Source organism: Panthera pardus, unplaced genomic scaffold, assembly GCF_024362965.1.
Source record: "Panthera pardus isolate Hobbes unplaced genomic scaffold, ASM2436296v1 HiC_scaffold_13, whole genome shotgun sequence".
Classification (NCBI taxonomy): Eukaryota; Metazoa; Chordata; class Mammalia; order Carnivora; family Felidae; genus Panthera; species Panthera pardus.
In genome coordinates, this window is record NW_026526688.1 from 149,907,651 (window position 1) to 149,930,985 (window position 23,335).

The window sequence follows — 23,335 nt, forward strand, 5'->3', positions numbered from 1 at the left end:
AATTCGAGGAGGCGTTTGGTCTCTAGATTGTGTGTGTTCACATTCAGTACTTGCATGACTCTGAGAGTGAGAACCTTCTTCAGTTTTTTAATTTTATGATGAGAAAAAAAAACTTTATGGTAACTTTTAAGATCTACTTGTTGGTATTTATTTTGCAGTGTATACATATATAAAACTATCACATTGCGCACCCTGAACTTATACAATGTTAATGTCAATTATATCTCAGTAGGACTGGGGAAAAAAATTGCTTCACCACTGTCCTGACCCTGATGTTAGGCATTGGAAATGTAGAGATAGGTAAAAGAGCAAACTTGGTCTCAAGGAATTGCCAGTCTGCTGGAAGAGAAAGATAAGTAAATAAATAGATGGATGATAAATGTTATCAGAGGGTTGAGAGAGAGAGCTACCTAATTTAAGCATGGGAATTTGGGACAGCTTCCTGAAGAATGAATTAGGAATTAGTTAAGTAACTGGGTGGGGTGAGGAGGATGGATGGAATGTTTCAAGCAGAGTAGCATGTGCAGAGATCTGGAGCTGAGAGTGTGACCTTTTAAAGATTATTTTAGCAGAGTTATATGGAAGGCTTGTTAAAATACAGAGTATTGGGCCCTACTCTGAGTTTCTGATTTAGTGGGTCTGAAGTGAGGCCTGAGAATTTGCATTTCAAACAGACTCTTAAGTGATGCTGATCCTGCTGGTCTGGGACCAACCCTTTAAGAACCAGTGCTTTGGAGAAATGCAAATAGTTCAGTATTGCTGGCTGCTTTTTTTTTTTTTTTTTTTTTTGTCAGTTTATTTGGAGGATAGAATTTTGATTAATGAAATAAGTACTCTACATGTAGAAATAAATTATTGAAAATATTTGGACGTAATCCTTAAGTTACAGATTATCACTAAAAGACTTTAGCAAGGTTGTAATGACCCAGCTTGTGTTTTCCTAAGATGATTCTTGAAACAGTGTGAAGAATGGATTGAAGAACGGCAAGGCTAGAGAAAGGGAAACTAATTAAGAGGCTCCTTTGATAATCCAGATAAGATGCCAGTCCCTGCTAATGACAGGCAGGAGAGCTTGAGAGAAGTGGATTTGAGTGGTATTAAGAATGTAGAAATGACAGGATAAGGGGACTGATTGCAGATAGAGACAGGAGTCTTGGCTGACTGAAATTTCTGATGTAGGTATTTGAGCAAATAGTTGTGCTTTTTGTTAAGAAAGGAACTAAAACCAGAGGGGCAGATTTAAAGGAGAGTGATAGGTGAATATTATGATACCAGCATCTACGTAGTAATTACAGTTAAGAGTACAAGGGCGCCTCAAAGTAGGTACATAAGAGTGAGAAGCTGAAGCTGGAACCGTGGGAAATACCAGGATCTTAAGGATGGCCACAAGAGTAGTGGGCAGAGACAGGGTGGTTTTGGAAGCTTGTGATAAATTTGGTACCTATGTCTAAAAATTGAAAAGCTGCATAGTTTATGAATTTAATTTGAAAATAAATATAGCCTACGAGATTGGTGTATGTGTGTATGTGTTTACATGAAAATATATATAATGTTGGTATTTCAGTGAACCAGATAATTTGGATAAACATTATGCTAACTTTAGGTTATCATTGAATCCTTCAGGTCTTGTTTATAACAATTCTTCAAGAAGAAATGAATTGTCAGTGTGTCACAACAGTAGACAAACACCTGTTGAAAAACCAAACCAGTCATCTAAGAATATTGGGGACAAAACTATTCCATTTAAAGGGCAGAAGAGAACTACTTCAGGCAGCTCAAGAACACAGGAGTTTTTAACTGCTAAAGATTCTAGAAGAATTATTGACCATGATAAAATTTCTGGTTCTTCCCAGAATGAGTCATTGAAAAGTGATGAGGAAGACCTGGTTAAGAAGAAAAATCATGATCATTCTGGGTATGTCTATTATGTATACAATATAGTTATTTTTGCTGTTTAGCATTTAATAGTTTGTGTCATTTAATCATTTGTGGAGAAACAGTATTAGCGTAAAGGGCTCTGCAGTCTGACAGACATGGTTGTAAATTCATGCTCAGCCATTACCTGGTGATGCCCTAGGGCAACATAGTACTCTTGAATTTTTTTCCTCATTTTAAAATGGGGAATAATATATATAGTACATAGGATGTGACTAATATATATAATAAGAGTAAGTATTATTGTCATTGAAGAGTTGCTGCTTTTTTGGAGCACCCGGGTGGCTCAGTCGGTTGAGCGACTGACTCTTCATTTCGGCTTGGGTCATGATCCCAGGGTTGTAGGATGGAGCTCCGAACCAGGCTCAGCACTGGGTGTGGAACCTGCTTAAGATTCTTTTTTTCTCCGTCAGCTCCTCCTCCATAAACTCTCGTAAATAAAAAAAAAAAAAAAATTTTAATTAAAAAAGTTGATTCCTTTTTAAAAAAAATACAGTGGTAAAAACATAAATTTTACCATTTTGGTCATTTTTTAAAATTTTTTTATCTTTTAATTTTTATCTTTTAATCTTATTATTAACGTATAGTTTGATTTGCTTCCTTCTGAGTGAAGTTAATGTGATTTCAATAATTAGGAATATATCTTAATACTTCTCCCCCTAAGGTGATAATAGTTAAGGTACTTTTGAGTGCTTATTATGTGTCAACTATTTGCTAGGAGCTTTTCAATGAATTTTCATCAGTCCCTGACAACCTAGTGAGTTAGGTATTGTTCTTGCATATTTTTACTTCTTAACATAGCATTTATTCTTTCATTTACTCAACAAATAATGCATATTACATGTGAGAAACTGCAGGGTGCTAGGGGTGTACAGAAATAAATCATTAGAGTGCCTTAAAAATAGCAGTGTATGTAACCAGTAAGGAAATCAAATTAGTAATCAAAAATCTCCCAAAAAACAAGAGTCCAGGGCCAGATGGCTGTACAGGGGAATTCTACCATACATTTAAGGAAGAGTTAACACCTATTCTCTTGAAGCTGTTCATAATGGGGTATATCTCTGGATTTCGTTGCATTTTCCTAATTATTAGTGAAATTAAATAGTTAAATGTCTTTTCATTTGTTTCATGCTCATTTTTATTTTTTCTTAGAAAAAAACTTTAATTTATCTATTTTGAGAGAGATAGTACAAGTGAGGGGTGAGGGGCAGTGAGAGAGAGAAAGAGAGAGAATCCCAAGCAGGCTTCATGGCTGCTGACGCAGAGCCCTGCATGGAGCTCGAACTCACGAAACTGTGAGATCATGACCTGAGCCGAAACCAAGAGTTGGATGCTTAACCATCTGAGCCACCCAGGCCCCCCTTGCTCATGTTTAAATAGATTGTCTCTTTGTAAATTGCTTGGCCAATTTTATATTTTTTTAGAATTGATTTTTAGGAACTCTTTATCTATTTTGGCTTTTAATCCTTAATGGGTCACATGTATTCGTGTCTTTCATACAGAAGACATAATTTTAATGTATGATTAACCCTAGAGCATCATGGGAGTTAGGGGCACTGACCCCTGCACAGCCAGAAATTTGCTTGTAACTTTTGACTTCTCCAAAGCTTAACTACTAATAACTTATTGTTGACTGGAAGCGTTACTAGTAGCATAAACAGTTGATTAACACATATTTTGTTTTTTACATATATTGCATGCTATATTCTTAACAATAGAATAAATTAGAGAAAAGAAATTGTTATTAAGAAAGAGAAAAAACATTTACAGGATTGTATTTATTGAAAAAAAATTGCTTATATGTGGACTTGTGCACTTTAAACCTGTGTTATTCAAGGGGTCAGCTGTAGTAGAATTTATTAGCCTTTCAGTGTTGTGAACATTTGCTTTTTTTGTAGACTCCAAGGTTATAAGGATCTGTTTTTCTATATTTTTTTCCTAAAAACTAACTTGTTTTTTTATATTTACTTCTTTAACCCATCTGTAATTTATTTTTGTGTTTGATGTGGAATAGGAAATTTAAATTCTTTTTTTCTCTGTGTAGGTGTTGAATGGTACATTTCCCCCACTGATTTGTAATGGCCTCTCTTTTATCAGATTTGCATATTTATATCATCTTGTTTCTTGTATCATTTATTTGCATAAGATTCCTGAGAGGTGGGTAGGACACTCGTTAGCTCCATTTTTACATATGAGGAAGGTCTACATAGATTAAATAGCGTGTCATTAGAGAACTAGGTCTTCTGACTAGTAGTCCAATTGTTTTTACTTGAATGTATTAATAATAAAAATAAATCAAAGTTTTACTAAACAAAGCAGTTGAGCCTTACCTATAGGTTGAGAGAAATAGGTTAAGATAAAAAATTTGTTTACATTGAGTTTTTAAATTTCAGCTAGTATTCTTATAACAAACCTTATCTTTTATGTACAATGAGAATGTATGGTACTCCCCACACCATACAGTTCACTCATGAAATGTGTACAATTCAATGTTTTTTTAGTATATTAACAGATAGGTGCAAACCATCAACACAGTCAATTTTAGAGTATTTTCAGCACTTCACAAAGCCAGTACTCATTAGTTATCATTTCCCTAGTCCCCTCTGCCACTACCCTAAGAAACCACTAATCTACTTTTTATCTGTATAGATTTCTCTACAGTTTGGATTTTCATCTGAATGAAATCATATAGTATGAGTTTTTTGTACTGGCTTCTTTTGGAAATTTTCAAGTTTCATTCATGTTGTAGTGTATATCAGTACTTCCTTACTTTTTATGACCAAAAAATGTTTTGTTTTATGGTTATACCATGTTTTGTTTATCTTTTCATTCACTGATCGACATTTGGGTTGTTTCCACCTTTTGGCTCTTATGAATAATGCCGGTATAAACATTTGTGTACAGGTTTCTATGTGAACATGTGTTTTCATTTCTCTTGGATATATACCCAGGAGTGGAGTTGCTCTGACATATGGTAACTATATTAAAATTGTTTGAGGAACTGTAAGATTGTTTTCCAAAGCATCTGTACCATTTTACATTCCTGCCAGCAGTGTATGAGGGTTCCAGTCTCTCTGCATCCTTGTCAACATTTGTTATTATCTGACTTTGATGCTAGCCATCCAAGTTGGTATGAAAGTAGTATCTCTTTGTGATTTTCATTTGCACTTCCCAGATGACTAATGATGTTGAGCATCTCTTCTTTTGTTTATTGGCCATTTGCATATCTTTAGAGAAAAATCTATTCAGCCTAATTTTTTGGGTTTTTTTATTGTGTTGTAAGAGGTCTTTATATTTTGGATACAAGTCCCTTGTCAGATACGTGGTTTGCAGATATTTTCTCCATTCTGTGGGTTTTCTTCTTGCTTCTTAATGGTGTCCTTTGAAGCACTAAAGTTTTTAACTTTCATAAAGTCCAATCTGTCTATTTTATCCTTTTGTTGCTTATACTTGGTGTCATATCTAAGAATCCAAGTTCATGAAGATTTGTCATTATCTTTTCTTCTAAGAGTTTTTCTTACATTTAGGTTTTTGATCCATTTTGAGTTAACTTTTGTGTATTCTGTGAAGGATTCAACTTTATTCTTTTGCATGTGACTATCCAGTTTTCCATAATTGTTTGTCAAAACGACTACTTATTCCCCCATTGAATGGTCTTGGCATCATTTTTGAAAATCAGTTGACCATAAATATATGAGTTTCTTTCTTAATTCTCAGTTTTTTTCTCTTAATCTATATATTAATTCTTGATCCAGTACTACACTGTCTTGATTGTTACCATTGCTATGAAAAGATTTGAGATCAAGAGGTATAAGTCCTCATTATTCTTCTTTTCAGATTGTTTTGGCTATTCTGGGTTCCTTGCAATTCCATATAAATTTTAGAATCAGCATGTCAATTTCTACAAAGATATCACTTGAGAATCTGATAGAGAATGCATTGAATCTGTATATCCGTTTGGGAGATATTGCCATTTTAACACCAAATCTATTGATCCATGAACATGGGATGCTTTTCCATTCATTGAGGTCTTTAACTTATTTCAACAGTGTTTTCAGAGCATAAGTTTTACACTTTTGTTAAATTCATTTCTAAGCATTTTATTATTTTAATGCTATTGTGAATGGAATTGCTTTTTTTTTTGATAGATAAATCAACTTTTATTTAACTACAGACATTATTCAAATTCTCTATACTCGTTTCCTTCAAAATAATTAAGAATATAATTTATCATAAATGGGAAAATGACACAAAACAAACTTCCCCAAGACTTTGCAATAATAGCACCAACAATACAAATTACTATATTTCTTTGGGCAACATTATTTTTTTTCCGTCTCTCTCCTTTTTTTTTTTAATTTAATTTTTTTTTAAATTTTTTTAGTTTACATCCAAATTAGCATATAGTGCAACAATGATTTCAGGAGTAGATTCCTTAATGCCCCTTACCCATTTAGCCCATCCCCCTCCCCACAACCCCTCCACTAATCCTCTGTTTGTTCTTCATATTTAAGACTCTCTTATGTTTTATCCCCTTCCCTGTTTTTATATTATTTTTGTTTCCCTTCCCTTATGTTCATCTGTTTTGTCTCTTAAAGCCCTCATATGAGTGAAGTCATATGAAGTCTTTCTCTAATTTCGCTTAGCATGATACCCTCTAGTTCCATCCACGTAGTTGCAAATGGCAAGATTTCATTCTTTTTATTGCCAAGTAATACTCTATTGTATATATATACCACATCTTTTTTATCCAGTCACCCATCGATGGACATTTAGGCTCTTTTCATACTTTGACTATTGTTGATAGTGCTGCTATAAACATGGGGGTGCATGTGTCCCTTCAAAACAAGGGATACCTGTATCCCTTGGATAAATACCTAATAGTGCAATTGCTGGGTCGTAGGGTAGATCTATTTTTAATTTTTTGAGGAGCCTCCACACTGTTTTCCAGAGTGGCTGCACCAGCTTGCATTGCCACCAACAATGCAAAAGAGATCCTCTTTCTCCGCATCCTCGCCAACATCTGTTGTTGCCTGAGTTGTTAATGTTAGCCACTCTGACAGGTGAGGGGTGGTATTGCATTGTGGTTTTGATTTGTATTTCCCTGACGATGAGTGATGTTGAGCGTTTTTTCATGTGTCGGTTGGCCATCTGGATGTCTTCTTTGGAGAAGTGTCTATTCATGTCTTTTGCCCATTTCTTCACTGGATTCTTTGTTTTTTTGGGTATTGAGTTTGAGAAGTTCTTTGTAGATTTTGGATATTAACCCTTTATCTGATATGTCATTGGCAAATATCTTCTCCCATTCTGTCGGTTGCCTTTTAGTTTTGCTGATTGTTTCCTTCGCTATGCAGAAGCTTTTTATCTTGATGAGGTCCCAGTAGTTCATTTTTACTTTTGTTTCCCTTGCCTCTGGAGACATGTTGAGTAAGAAGTTGCTGCAGCCAAGATCAAAGAGGTTTTTGCCTGCTTTCTCCTCAAGGATTTTGATGGATTCTTGTCTTACATTGAGGTCTTTCATCCACTTTGAGTTTATTTTTGTGTATGGTGTAAGAAAGTGGTCCAGGTTCATCCTGCATGTCGCTGTCCAGTTTTCTCAGCACCACTTGCTGAAGAGACTGTCTTTATTCCATTGGATATTCTTTCCTGCTTTGTCAAAGATTAATTGGCCAAAGGTTTGTGGGTCCATTTCTGGGTTCTGTATTCTGTTCCATTGATCTGAGTGTCTGTTCTTGTGCCAGTACCATACTGTCTTGATGATTACAGCTTTATAGTATAGCTTGAAGTCTGGGATTGTGATGCCTCCTGCTTTGGTTTTCTTTTTCAAGATTGCTTTGGCTATTCAGGGTCTTCTCTGGTTCCATACAAATTTTAGGATTGTTTATTCTAGCTATGTGAAGAATGGTGGTGTCATTTTGACAGGGATTGCATTGAATGTGTAGATTGCTTTGGGTAGTATCGACATTTTAACAATATTTGTTCTTCCTATCCAGGAGCATGGAATCTTTTTCCATTTCTTTGTGTCTTCTTCAGTTTCTTTCATCAGCTTTCTATAGTTTTCAGTGTATAGATTTTTCACCTCTTTGGTTAGATTTAGTCCTAGGTATTTTATGGTTTTTGGTGCAATTCTAAAAGGGATTGATTCCTCAATTTCTCTTTCTGTTGCTTCATTGTTGGTGTGTAGGAATGCAACCAAGCTCTGTGCATTGGTTTTATATACTGCACTTTGCTGAATTCATAGATCAGTTCTAGCACGTTTTTGGTGGCATCTTTAGGGTTTTCCATATAGAGTATCATGTCATCTGCGAAGAGTGAAAGTGTGACCTCCTGGCCGATTTGGATGCCTTTTATTTCTTTGTGTTGTCTGATTGCAGAGGCTAAGACTTCCAATACTATGTTGAATAACAGTGGTGAGAGTGGACATCCCTGTCTTGTTCCTGACCTTAGAGAGAAAGCTCTCAGCTTTTCCCCATTGAGGATGATATTAGTGTTGGGTTGTTCATATATGGCTTTTATGATCTCAAGGTATGATCCTTCTATCCCTAGTTTCTTGAGGGTTTTTATCAAGAAAGAATGCTGTATTTTGTCAAATGCCTTCTCTGCATCTATTGTGAGGATCATGTGTTGTCCTTTCTTTTATTGATGTGATGAATCACGTTGTTTTGGGGATATGGAACAAGCCCTGCATCCCAGGTATAAATCCCACTTGGTCGTGGTGAATAACCTTTTTAATATATTTCTGGATCCTGTTGGCTAATATCTTGTTGAGAATTTTTGCATCCATGTACATCAGGGAAATTGGTCTATAGTTTTCCTTTTTAGTGGGGTCTCTGTCTGGTTTTGGACTCAAGGTAATGCTGGCTTCATAGAAAGAGTTTGGAAGTTTTCCTTCCGTTTCTGTGTTTTAGGTCGGCTTCAAGAGAATAGGTATTAACTCTTCCTTAAATGTTTGGTAGAATTCCCCTGGAAAGCCATCTGTCCCTGGACTCTTGTTTTTGGGAAGGTTTTGATTACTAATTCGATTTCTTTACTGGTTATATGTCTGTTCAAATTTTCTGTTACTTCTTGTTTCAGTTTTGGTAGTGTATATGTTTCTAGGAATTTGTCCATTTCTTCCAGATTGCCCATTTTATTGGCATATAATTGCTCATAATATACTCTTACTATTGTTTTTATTTCTGCTGTATTAGTTGTGAACTCTCTTCTTTCATTCTTGATTTTATTTATTTGGGTCCTTTCCTTTTTCTTTTTGATCAAACTGGCTAGTGGTTTATCAATTTTTTTAATTCTTTCAAAGAACCAGCTTCTGGTTTCATTGATCTATTCTGTTTTTTGGTTTCGATAGCATTAATTTCTGCTCTAATCTTTATTATTTCCTGCTTTCTGCTGGTTTTGGGTTTTATTTGCTGTTCTTTTTCCAGCTCTTTAAGGTGTAAGGTTAGGTTGTGTATCTAAGATCTTTCTCTCTTCTGTAGGAAGGCCTGGATTGCTATATACTTCCCTCTTATGACCGCCTGTGCTGCGTCCCAGAGGTTTTGGGGTGTGGTGTTATCGTTTTCATTGGCTTCCATATACTTTTTAATTTCCTCTTTAACTTCTTGGTTGGTCCATTCATTCTTTAGTAGGATGTTCTTTAGTCTCCAAGTATTTGTTACCTTTCCAAATTTTTTCTTGTGGTTGATTTTGAGTTTCATAGCGTTGTGGTCTGAAAATATGCACGGTATGATCTCGATCTTTTTGTACTTGCTGAGGGCTGATTTGTGTCCCAGTATGTGGTCTATTCTGGAGAACATTCCATGTGCACTGGAAAAGAATGTATATTCTGCTGCTTTAGGATGAAATATTCTGAATATATCTGTTAAGTCCATCTGGTCCAGTGTGTCATTCAAAGCCATTGTTTCCTTGTTGATTTTTTGATTGGATGATCTGTCCATTGCTCTGAGTGGGGTGTTGAAGTCTCCTACTATTATGGTATTACTATCATTGAGTTTCTTTGTGATTAATTGGTTTGTATATTTGGATGCCTTTACATTTGGCACATAAATTTTTATGATTATTAGGTCTTCTTTGTGGATGGACCCCTTAATTATGATAGAATGCCCTTCTGCACCTCTTGATACAGTCTTTATTTTAAAGTCTAGATTGTCTGATATAAGTATGGCTACTCCGGCTTTCTTTTGTTGACCATTAGCATGATGGTTCTCCATCTTTACTTTCAATCTGAAAGTGTCTTTAGGTCTAAAGTGAGTCTCTTATAAACAGCATATTGATGGATCTTGTTTTCTTATCTATTCTGTTACCCTGTGTCTTTGGATTGGAGCATTGAGTCCATTGACCTTTAGAGTGAGTACTGAAAGATACGAATTTATTGCCATTATGATGCTTGTAGAGTTGGAGTTTCTGGTGGTGTTATCTGGTCCTTTCTAATCTTTGTTGCTTTGTCCCCTCAGAGAGTCCCCCTTAAAATTTCTTGCAGAGCTGGTTTAGTGGTCACAAACTCCTTTAATTTTTGTTGTCTGGGAAACTTTTTATCTCTCTTTGTGTTTTGAATGACAGCCTTGCTGGATAAAGAATTCTTGGCTGCATATTTTTCTGATTCAGCACGTTGAATATATCCTGCCACTCCTTTGTGGCCTGCCAAGTTTCTATGGATAGGTCTGCTGCAAAGTTAGGGACTTTTTTTCCCTTGGTGCTTTCATAATTCTCTCCTTGCCTGAGTGTTTTGTGAATTTGACTATGATATGCCTTGTTGATGGTCAGTTTTTGTTGAATCTAATGGGAGTCCTCTGTGCTTCCTGGATTTTGACGTCTGTGTCTTTCCCCAGGTTAGGAAAGTTTTGCGCTATGATTTGCTCATATAACCCTTCTACCTCTATTTCTCTCTCTTCCTCTTCTGGGACCCCTATGATTCTGATGTTGTTCCTTTTTAATGAGGCACTGAATTCTCTGATTCTTAATCGTAGTCTTTTGCCTTAATCCCCCTCCTTTTTTCTGCTTCATTATTCTGAATGGAATTGCTTTTTAAATTTTATTTTTGGATGTTCATTGCAAGTGTATAGAGATACCTTTGTTTTTTGGTTTTTTTTTAATTTTATTTATTTATTTCGAGAGAGTGAGAGAGCGTGAACCAGCAGAGGAGGGGCAGAGAAAGAAAGAATCCCAAGTAGGCCCTGCGCTCTGAGCTAGAGCATAGAGCATGGGGCTTGATCTCTCGAACTGTGAGATTGTGACCTGAGCCAAAACCAAGAGTCAGGAGTACAACCTGCTGAACTACCCAGGTGCCCCTACAATTGGTTTTTGTATTTGACTTGTATTCTGCAACCTTTATGAAGTCATTTATTAGTTTTGATAGCTTTTTAGTGGATTTTGTGAGATATTGTGAATACAGAAATCATGTCATTTGTTAATAGTTTGACCTGTTCCTTTCCTGTATTTTATTTATTTTATACTGCCTAATTGCTCTGGCTAATACAGGTGGCAATAGCAGATTTCCTTGTCTGGTTCCTAAATCTTAGGGGGCAAGCATCCAGTCTTTATGTTGCTAGCTGTAAGTTTTTCAGCTACCCTTTATCAAGTTGAGGCAGTTCCTTCTAGTCCTACTTTGTTAAAACGTGTTGGATTTTGTTAAATGCGCTTTTTTTTTGCATCTGTTGAGATGATGCTGTAATTTTTATTATTATTGATATGATGTTTTTCGTTAATTGGTTTTCAGATGTTAGACCAAACTGCATCTGTGGTGTAAATCCCATTTGGTCATGATGTATGTATAATTACATTTATACGTCTCTAGATTTGCTCTGTTGAGTTGTTTGGTCTGCACTTTTCTTGTGATGTCTATCTAGTTTTGGTATCAAGATAATACTGACTTCATAAAGTGATTTAAGAAGTTCTCTTCTGTTTTTTGAAAGAGTTTGTGAAGAATTCATATTCTTTGAATGACTGGTAGAATTCAGCAGTAAAACCATTTGGGCCTTTATTTCTGGGTAGTTTTTGACTACTGATTCATTTTCTTGTTATAGGTCTTTTCAGATTATTTCTTCTTGACTTAGTTTTGGTAATCGTATGTCTTTAGGAATTTATTCTATCTTGGTTATCTAATTTATTGACCTATAATTGTTCATAGTATTCTCTTAATATTTTTTCTAACTCTATGATAGGACTTGTAGAGAGAGTAGAATCTTCAGAAGTAAACCATCAAATCTCAAAAGTTTGCATGCTCTTTAGTTATGTTTATGCAAATTATTTTCTCACATATGGTAAGAATAGGCTGGTAGACTGAGTGAGAAACAAAACATAGGACTTACAAGAGAAATGTGAGAGAAGAGAAATTATGCAGTCTGGGAATAGTATATCTTCTTTACATATAATTAGCTAGTAGCTGTTAAAGAATCCCTCCGAACACACTACTGTTCCTCAGTAGGCTGACTAGGGCTGTCAAAGAAAACAATTTAAGTTGTTTGTGGATTTTCAAAAAAACCATGGTAGATTAAATGTGTAATATATATCATATGCTGCCCGTAGGTAATGTCTCTGGGTGTCCTCCTGTCATCACTTCCATCTTAGGCCTGGTCTGTACCATTTCCTTTATCAGAATTTTTCTTTGCAGGTCCTAGAAACAAATTTTCTTCCTAGGCTACTTACAAGTCCTAGGACCTGAATAGGTTTATCTGATATTTGTTACAACCAATATTATATTATCTACTGATGGTATGTTTCTGGAAGGAATGTTTTATGGAGAAATGTAAACAATTTTTCACTTTACATATTCACAGAGGTACAAGAAGCCCAAAGGATCAAGATAGTATAACTGCACAAAATGTTCATCCAAAGTCTCAGGTCAAGGGATTTACATGCAAGACACTAGCAGAGTCTAACTTGGATTCTGGAGAGCCTAAGACTTCAGTTTTGGAAAGAAGGTATGCATGTTTTCTAAGGATAATTGGATTTACTTAGTATATTGGTTACTCTTTGCTGTGTAACAGATTACCCCAACTTTTATTAGTGGTTTGCAAAACATTTATTGTTTCCTAGTTCCTGTGGCCCAGAAGTCTGGGAGAAGAGCCTTAGCTGACTAGTTCTCTCTTAGGGATTCTTATGAGATGTAGCATTCAAAATATCTGTCAGGTTTGCAGTCCTTTGAAGGCTTGATTGTAAATGAAAGATCTTCTTACAAGGTACTTTGCTCCTATGGTTGTTAACTATAGGCCTTCCTTGTCATGTGGCCCTCTCCATGGGGCTGTTCAATATGGCAGCTGGCTTCCAATCAAGCAAGTGATCCAAGAGAAAGTGTGACCATGATGAAGGTCATAGTGCCTTTTAATGACCTAGTCTCTGGAGTTGCACACTTTCACTTCCACTTTATTCTGTTAGAAACAAGTCATTAAATTCAGACCACATTCAAGGAAAAGGGGAAAACTCTCTCTCTTAAAAACAAGTATTTAAGAATTTGGGTATGTGTTTAAAACAAGCACACTCCATGAACAAACCAAATTAACCTACTCTTATAATATCTGAAATCATATACCCTTTTTTAAAATGAAGGAATGGTAAATTATAACAGATTCTTAAGACTTTTCAGGGATGGCTGAGATTTCTTTACTTTTTGATGGGTTATGACTACTATGCCTATCCTGTGTTCATAATAGAGGCAAGGAATCTCAGACAGGGATAAGCTGAATCATTTCTGAGCAGTTTTTAAATTTAAATATTTTAAATTCCACTTGTTTTTGGCTTTTTTTTTTTAAATGAAAATAAGCTGTTTGATTTTTTTTTTTAACAGAATTTAGCAGTATTTATTTACGAGAAAAGACATATTTGAAAATGACATAAAATTTAATCAGATCAGTATTAACAGAGGAAGTTCTGCATTGATTTTGTTAATGAACACTGTCTTTGAACCTAATGAAGAAAAAAAATTTCCCCCTAAACAATTCCATTCTCCTAGTCACTAAATATATACTCCAAAAGTATATGTGATTTTCATTTTTATATTTTATTTTATTTTATTTTATTTTTTTTATTTTTTAAATTTTTTTGTCTTTTTTTTATTAACTTGTTTTTTATTTTTTAAATTTACATCCAAATTAGTTAGCATATAGTGCAGCAATGATTCCAGGAGTAGATTTTTTAGTGCCCCTTACCCGTTTAGCCCATCCCCCCCTTCCACAACCCCTCCCGTAACCCTCATTTTGTTCTCCATATTTATGAGTCTCTTCTGTTTTGTCCCCCTCCCTGTTTTTATATTATTTTTGTTTCCCTTTCCTTATGTTCATCTGTTTTGTCTCTTAAAGTCCTCATATGAGTGAAGTCATATATTTGTCTTTCTCTGACTAATTTCGCTTAGCATGATACCCTCCAGTTCCATCCACATAGTTGCAAATGGCAAGATTTCATTCTTTTTGATTGCCGAGTAATACTCCGTTGTATATATATATACCACATCTTCTTTATCCATTCATCCATCAATGGACATTTGGGCTCTTTCGATACTTTGGCTATTGTTGATAGTGCTGCTATAAACATGGGGGTGCATGTGTCCCTTCGAAACAGCACACCTGTATCCCGTGGGTAAATGCCTAGTAGTTCAGTTGTTGGGTCGCAGGGTAGTTCTATTTTTAGTTTTTTGAGGAACCTCCATACTGTTTTCCAGAGTGGCTGCACCAGCTTGCATTCCATAAGCTGATTGATTTCTAATTTTACTTTTTAAAATTTGATTTTTATCAAGAGGTGTTGAGTTGACTAAAAATTTATTAACTGATCCATGAGTTTATTTTTATTTATTTATTTATTTATCTATCTATTTATTTATTTATTTTAATGTGGCTGCTAGAAAATTTTATTTATTTATTTAATATAATTTATTATCAAATTGGCTAACATACAGTGTATACAGTGTGCTCGTGGTTTTGGGGGTAGATTCCCATGATTCCATCGCTTACATGCCACATCCAGTTCTCATCCCAACCAGTGCCCTCCTCAATGCCTATCACCCATTTTCCCCTCTCCCTTGGGTCCCCCCCATCAACCCTCAGTTTGTTCTCTGTATTTAAGAGTCTCTTATGGTTTATCTCCCTTCCTCTCTGTTTGTAACTATTACATGAGTTAGTTTAAAAGGTTATAAAATTCAGTATTTATCCTGACAGTTACAGGATTAAATTATAGATTCTTTGTTTTATGCAGCATGTAAGTATATTCTTGGCGACCTATAAATCACTGTTGGTTTTATAAGAAAGGAACGTTTGGCAGTTTTAGGACAAAATGTCCATTAAGGCAGATAACTAGATATATGTATTATAAAGGCACAAATTTTACGGTTTACTTTTTTATGTTAAAGTGGACCTTTCAGGCTCAAGAATTATTTATCATCTGAAAAGAGTAATTCTGATGTGGATGATAAGGAAGTTCAGGAAAGTTCAGGTAAGTTATTATTTATTGTCTACTCTCTTGATATTTATGGCTTTATGCATACAGAGTACGGTGTGCTATATTTTATTTAAATTATCACCAATGGCAAATGTGTATTGAGTACTTACTTTTTAAGAGCCTTACTATATGTTTAGAGATTTGTAAGACCTTACACCTAGGTGATAAAGGGAGGGAGAGAAAGAGAAAGAATGACACAATGACAGTCCTTTCTTTGAGGTAGAACATAATGAAATAATTGATACTTAAAATATCTGTTCTAATATTTAAAAATGTTAAGCTGATAAGGGTATAAATGAAGCAAGATTAGCCATGTATTGATTACTGAAGCTGTATAGTGGGTGTATCAGTTTCATTATACCATTTTTTCTTTTTTTGAATGTGTTTGAAACTTTCCATAGTAAAGTTTTTTAAATGCCTGTTAATAATTTTGTAATTTTTTATGCTTCTAAAGAATGTATGCTTGAAATATAATCTGTTATACTGTTTTTTCTTTCCTAATTCACTTAATTCTTTTTCTTTTTAATTTCCTTTTCAAATGCTAGAAAGGTGGAATTTTTTTTAAAAGATTGTATTTTTAAGTAATCTCTATACCCAATGTGGGACTTAAACCTACAACCTCTAGTTCAAGAGATGCTCTGCCACCTGAGACAGCCAGGCACCCTCTTTCTTTTTCCTTTTAAATAGTTTTTTTTCTCCCTGTGTTTAGATTTATTTTATTATTTTTTTCCTCTAAGTTGAATGCTTTCTGTATTTATTTTTCTACTTTTTATTTTATAAAAAATAAAAAACAGTGAATTTTCCTAAGTTTAGTTTTGGCTTAATTTTAAATGTCATGTTCTTATTGTAGTACACCCCAAATTGCAGTGATTTTTCTTTGACCCAGGAGTTTTTTTTTTAAGAATATATTAGTCAAGAGGTTGGTCTTAAGAGCCAGGAGCCTACAGTTGAATTCAGCTCAGGTTGAGCTGAATTTTATATTACTTACTATGCTATCTTGAGTAAAAAAATTTCAGTGTTAATAACTCAGCCTTCTTATCTGTAAAATGGTGATATCATTTCCAATCCCATAGCTTTCTTGTTTAGTTTAATATCTGGTCTATATTAAATACATAATGTTGGCTGTTATTCTAAAATGTTTTGTTCTTTGTTAATAGTTTCTAGTTTCATTTCATTGTTCTAGGGAACTTTGGCTTTTATTATTTATTCTTTGAATTTATTAAGGTTTTCTTTGCATTCTGTATAGTATGCTTAGAACACATAAAATTCATGAAAGAATTTTATAGTTCTCTCATGGGTACTTGAGAAAGAAGAGAATATTACTTTTTTGTGTATACATGTATGGATTTACAAATATATATCTTTTTATTTTGTTAATAATGTAAGTATGTGTAAATTTTTGAATATATTTTGACTACAGAAATCTTAAATATTTACAGAATATTATGGGACACTTACTATGTATTCTTTTAGGGGCTAGGGATGTGGTAGAGAACCAAACTGACAAAAACTACTGTCCACCTGGAGCTTACTTTCTGGGGTACCAGGAAAGAAGCAATAAAAAGCAAAACTTAATGATTTGTTGGATGTTGAGAGTAGAAAAATAAAACAGATTTTTGGGTGGGATATGGTGGTTGCATTTTTAGGTAGATGAGCAGAAAAGGCCTCACTGAGGAAATGATCATTTGAGCAAAATATGAAAAAGATGAGAAAGCAGAGAATGCAGCTGTATGAGGAAATAATGCCCCAGGTAGAGGGAAGATGTTCTGATGCGGTAATGAGTCTGGTGGTGAATACCAAGGAGATTGGGTAAATCAGAGTAAGAGAGGGAGAGTAGTAGGAGATGATGTCACAGAGACAACGAGAATGAAAGATCACATAGGATGTTAAAGGCTATTTTAAGGATTTTTGGCTACTCCTAAGAGAGATGGAGGCATTGGGAGGTTTTGAGCAGAGGAGAGACATGACGGACCTATAAACAGAATTACTGTGTCTGCTGTGTTAGGGAGGGACTCGTGAGTTTGAGGGGCTCATGTAAGGTTGGAAGCAGGGAGACAGGTTGGTGAGACATTCATAATCTCAATGATAGGTTGCTTAGACTAGGGTGATGGCAGTGAAAGGTGGAGAGCAGTAGTAGGATTTTGAATATTTTTGTAGATAGAATCAACAGGATTTCCTGATGGATGGGGCTATGGGAAGAGAGAGATGTCAGGGACATCTTTAAGGCTTTTGGCCTGAGCACCTGAAAGAATGGTGGTGTCACTACTTGATTTGGAGACTACTAGGGAAGGAGCAGATTTGGGGGAAAAGAACAGGATCTTAGAATTGAACATGTTACGTTAGATGTTATTTTGATCCTTTATAGACTTTCTTGTGATTTCTGAAATCTGCTGAGGGCTGCTAGAGTTGAAGTAAAGTATTTCCACTGTAGTTGTATGCTTTTTTTCCTCCATCTGTTTCCTGCAGTGTTTGCTCTATACATTTCACTGCTGTTGCTGAGCATATAAGCCTTTATATGGAATGTACCTGCTTTGGTCAGATTTATCATCTTGATCCTGTTACAATGCTTTTACCTTGTAGTCTGTTTTGTCTAATATTAATATTGTGACCCTTGCTTTCTTTTGGTTTGTTCTTACATTTTTGTTCATACTTTTACTTCACCTTTACTACAGAACTAAAATAAAGTGGTTTAGAAACAGTACATGATTGAATTTTTAACTTTCTCTGTCAATATTTTTTCTTTTAATAAATGCTTAACACATTTGTACCTTCTGTGAGAACAGATAGACTTCTTCTTTATAAAGTTGGTAGGCATGCTCATATATGCTAAGAAGAACTCAGGAATTTATTTTTTTTACAACCAGTTGAAGAGTAAAAATAACCTTGAATCATAATCTATTTTCCTTTAAACTAGCTGGCTATTGGTCTTTGTCTTCACGATAGCTAATGTGTGAGTAGAAATTTAAAGGCAGACATTTCTTGTTTTCTTTGTAGGAAACCTTGTTTTCCTCAAACTCCATGCTTATTAGGTTTCTTTCTTTTTTTAAACTTTTACTTTTTTGTATTTTTAATTAATTAATTAATTAATTTTTAAAATTTACCTCCAAGTTAGCATATACTGCAACAATGATTTCAGGAGTAGATCCCCTTAATGCCCCTTACCCATATAGCCCATCCCCCTTCCCACAATGCCTCCAGTAACCCTGTTTGTTCTCCATATTTAAGAATCTCTTATGTTTTGTAGCCCTCCCTGTTTTTATATTATTTTTGCTTCCCTTTCCTTATGTTCATCTGTTTTGTATCGTAAAGTCCTCATATGAGTGAAGTCATATGATATTTGTCTTTCTCTGACTAATTTCGCTTACAGTAATACCATCCAGTTCCATCCACATAGTTGCAAATGGCAAGATTTCATTCTTTTTGATTGTTGAGTAATACTCCATTGATATATATACACCACCTCTTCTTTATCCAGCCATCTGTCAATGGACATTTGGGCTCTTTCCATACTTTGGGTATTGTTGATAGTGCTGCTATAAACATGGGGGTGCATGTGTCCCTTCGAAACAGCACACCTGTATCCCATGGATAAATACCTAGTAGTGCAATTGCTGAGTCGTAGGGTAGTTCTATTTTTAGTTTTTTGAGGAACCTCCATACTGTTTTCCAGAGTGGCTGCACCAGCTTGCATTGCCACCAACAATGCAAAAGAGATCCTCTTTCTCCGCATCCTCGCCAACATCTGTTGTTGCCTGAGTTGTTAATGTTAGCCATTCTGACTGGTGTGAGGTGGTATCTCATTGTGGTTTTGATTTGTATTTCCCTGACGATGAGTGATGTTGAGCGTTTTTTCGTGTGTCAGTTGGCCATCTGGATGTGTTCCTTGGAGAAGTGTCTATTCATGTCTTTTCAGGCACTGCTACTTTGATTTCCATAGCTCTCTATAGATATGCCTGTTCTGGACAGGGAAATTAGATCTTATGCTCACTAAAGTTTCTTCTAAGCCAGCAATTTTATGAAGTATCTAATTCAGTCATTTTTAACCATCTTTTGCTATCATGGACTTATTTGAAAATATAATGAAAGCTTAGGCTTACTTTTCAGGAAATATATATGACATGTAAAATTGTATCAAAAATTTTAGATCATTAATGGACATTAAGTGTTCTAGTTACATGTTGCTGCATAATAAACACCTAAAACTTAGTGGCTTAAAATAGTAATTGATTTATCTCTCATGGTTCTGTGGGTTTATTTGGCTTAGTTAGGCAGTTCTCTCTTGGGCCATGTCATGCATTCATAGTTAAATGCAAACTGCTGTGGCTGGAGTCATTCATTTGAAAGCTAAACTGAGTTGGAAGTCCAGGGTGAGTTTTTCACTTCTATATATAGCACTTAGCTGGGGTGGCTGGAACAGGGTGGGTGGGGGCTGACCAAGTATATCTTTTTTCCTCCACATGGCCTTTCCATGTGGTTAGCTTGGGTTTCCTCACAGCATGGCAGTCTTGGAGTGGTCAGATGTCATATATGGTGTCCGCCTTTTTCCATAATGAAGTTCCAAGAGACCCAGGTGAAACCTGCTATCTTCTTAGGACTTAGCCTTTGAAGTCCCAGAATGTCATTCTTACGTGTTCTGTTAGTCAAGCAAGTCACAGGTTAGCAGAGATTCAAAGAAAAGGGCATTGGACTCTGCCTCTTGATAAAGAACAGCATTTATGTATAGGAAGACAAAGAATTGATGGCAACTATATTTGGATGCTATTTATAACACTAAAGTTGAAAACTCTGACCTAATTGGAGCACTGATAATTTAGTATACTTGGCACTATTTTAGAAATTTGGAGATCATGCGTTACATTATTAGCATATTAATTGTTCATTATTACACCCTGCATTTTTATCTATCAAGTAGCTTATTTCACCTGAAGTCCAGAAGCCATAGAAAGCCTGCTTTTCTGTTATTTTTAACTATTAGGCTCCTTAGACATATACATTATAGCAAAATCTAGAGAAATGTTTCATTAGTCTTTATTCCTTGGCAGTAGAAAGTAAAAGAAGTAATAAAATGTATTGTCAGGTTAAAATTTCTTTAATATTGATTTAATCGATTGATTTAATTAATATTTAATATTGAAATTGACCAACTAATACACTTTAATTCAACATGGAATTAATAGTCTTATTCATGATATTATCATTTGCATTTTGCAGGTGACTCAGGAGTAAAAATATCTAGAGTACTATCAGTGAATAAAATACATCACAAGTTAGGTAAGATTATTTCTTTTAATATCTTCATATTATAAAATCTCTGTTACTAAGTAGGACTTAATTTTTCTGAAGCAGGGGGAAGTATTTGGATTAATTGACAGATAAATTAAAACCAAGTGTTTAGTTTTCATGAATTTTACAATAACTCATCTCCGGCCAATGATTTTCTTTATTGTTCACTTAATAAATCCTTTATCCCTCTCACTCTTTTTCACATAGTAATAGTAGGAAGCATGATTTCACCTAGGCTAAAAGCTAGGGCAGAGAATCTGTAAAATAGAACTGCTAGGTAGATGACATCCCTGACAACTCCCGTTTTTATCCAGTTGACTTGTAAACAAAGCAGTAACTGGAATAAATAAGTAGGCAAAGATGGGAGCTGAGGAACCCATGGAGAGGCCATGGAGGATTAAAACTCTGTGCTTCCCAAAGAGATATTTGCCAGTCAAGATTCATGGGACCTCTCACCTTTGTAGGATTGGAGTGCCCTTGTATGTTTCTCTCTGTGCTTGAGGTTGGGAGTGCCTCTGCACTTGTACCTGAAGAGAACCACTCACTGGAAGAGAAACTTCCTTGGATTGCTTCAACGACAAACTCACATCTTGTCAGTATTTTGGGCCCAATGAAGAGAGACTCTTAGTGCTTAATGCTTGTCTTGAAGTGGATTGCTAACTAGTCAAGTAGTAGGCAAAGAGAAATAAAAATGTTCCTCAGCAGGGGCTTTATCAACCAAAGAGAGGAAAATCAAGCATTATGCCTAAAAACAGTAGTCAGCTACTGGTGAGGTAGAATTTTTGCAGTAGATAGATAACAATTTTAACAATAAAAGAAAGATTCATTTACAGCATAGAAAACTTTCTGGTATTGAAAAACCCTATTTTTTCAATTTAAAAAGTTGGTAGATGAAGTGAAAATAAAGATGGTCACTGTTACTGAGAGCTGAATTAGTAGCTGGTGTTGACATGGAAGAAATTCCTCAGAGACGAAAAAAAGAAAGATGGAAATCATGAGGGGAAAAAAGGTATGCAATGGAAATAACATGGAGACAGTTGAGAAAACTTGCAGAGAATAGGATTTACAGAAAAGAGAAACAGATGGAGGAGAGAGAATTACAAGTAATATGTTATATGTATATGTTGTAACATATTGTAACATATTACAAGTAATATGTTAAAGTAATATGTTAAAACCCCTGGATTAAAGATTGGCTCCTATCTGTAATTTGAATGAGTTTGCCAACTTTTAGTCAAAATCCTTCAAAAAGATATACTTCTAGTCATCAGTGAATAAAATTCCTAAATTTCAAGAATATAGGGAAGCTTTTAGAATGAAAAGGTTACAGATAAAGGAGAAAAAATGACTAGCACTGCTTATCTGTGTAACATTGGAAGAATAAAATAACATCTGTAGCCTAGAGATGTATTATAATCCAATAATCTTATATCTGGCTAACATATTTTTCTTACTGATAAGTGAATTTACTTTGCAGATAATGCGAAGATTGAGTTTACTCTAAATCCTCCAGGCAGAATACTCATGTGAGGTATTCTAAACAAGTAGATAAATCAGAATAGAGTCCAAAGAGAGGAAACAGTGATGAGGAATAGTTCTTGTAATATATGTGGTTAAATTTAAATAATGTGTATTCGTTTTCTGTTGGTATGTACTAAATTACCATAAATTTAGTGGCTTAGACAACACACATTTATTTATTATCCATATTTTCTGTGGGTCAGAAGCCCAGGCACAGATTAGCTGGGTCCTCTGTTCAAGAGCCTCACAGGCTGCAATCCGAAGTATCATCCTGGGCTGTGGTGTCATCTGAGGTCCTCTTCAAAGCTAATGTGGTTGTTAGAATTCAGTTCCCTGAAATTGTGGGATGGAGGTACCTGTTTTCTTGCTAGCTGTCAACCATGGGCCATTACTTTCAGCTTCTAAAGGGTACTTGCAGTTCCTTGCCACATGACCCTTTCCAGAGGCCCCTTCACAGTGTGGCACCTTGGTTCTTCAGAGCCAGCAAGGAAGAATTTCTCTCTGCTTCTGCTAGATGGTGTCTTAAATGTATAATATCCTATATATTGTCATATATATGTGTGTGTGTGTGTGTATACATACATATATATATATATATATATATATATATATATATATATATATATGTATGTATAAAATCATGATTTAATCACAGGATTATATATTGTTACTATTACTATCACCATACTCTCCAAATGAAAAGAAAGTCACAGTTCACACATACATCTTAGGGGAGAGGATTATTATACAAGGATGTGAATCATTGCTGATTACCTTGGGGTGTGACTAGTAACTAATGCTAATGTGAATGGGGATTTATAAGTGCTAAATAATGATTTTTGTAACAGTACCTTGAAATCCAGACTATATTAATAAAACTTAGTATGGTAGGGAAGAGAGTAGTGGCAGAAGAGTGGTATTAAAAGTAGTCTAGGGGCGCCTGGGTGGCTCAGTCAGTTGAGCATCCGGCTTCAGCTCACATCATGATCTCGTGGTTTGTGAGTTTGAGCCCCGCATCGGGCTCTGTGCTGATGGCTTGGAGCCTGCTTCGGATTCTGTGTCTCCATCTCTCTGGCCCTCCCCCACTCACGCTCTGTCTCAAAAATAAATAAACATAAAAAAAATTAAAAAAAATAAAAGTAGTCTAAAAGTTTTATTTTACTGAATGAGAAAA

The 23,335-nt window shown here is 35.1% G+C and overlaps 1 protein-coding gene across 4 annotated transcripts in view; it reads left to right on the forward strand.

The window, feature by feature from the left end:
• Positions 1 to 23,335, forward strand: part of CENPC (centromere protein C) — an 81,378-nt gene that overhangs the window by 35,459 nt on the left and 22,584 nt on the right. For 3 of the 4 annotated variants that reach the window (XR_002085601.2, XM_019468561.2, XM_019468552.2), the window contains exons 10-13: positions 1,624 to 1,915; positions 12,708 to 12,851; positions 15,269 to 15,351; positions 20,569 to 20,628. Coding sequence is in view for 3 of the 4 variants with exons in the window: in XM_019468561.2 (XP_019324106.2) it covers positions 1,624 to 1,915; positions 12,708 to 12,851; positions 15,269 to 15,351; positions 20,569 to 20,628 (579 nt within the window). In the remaining variant the exon portion in view is untranslated. The remainder of the gene's footprint in view (positions 1 to 1,623; positions 1,916 to 12,707; positions 12,852 to 15,268; positions 15,352 to 20,568; positions 20,629 to 23,335) is intronic. The other variant, XM_019468557.2, reaches the window with a different exon arrangement.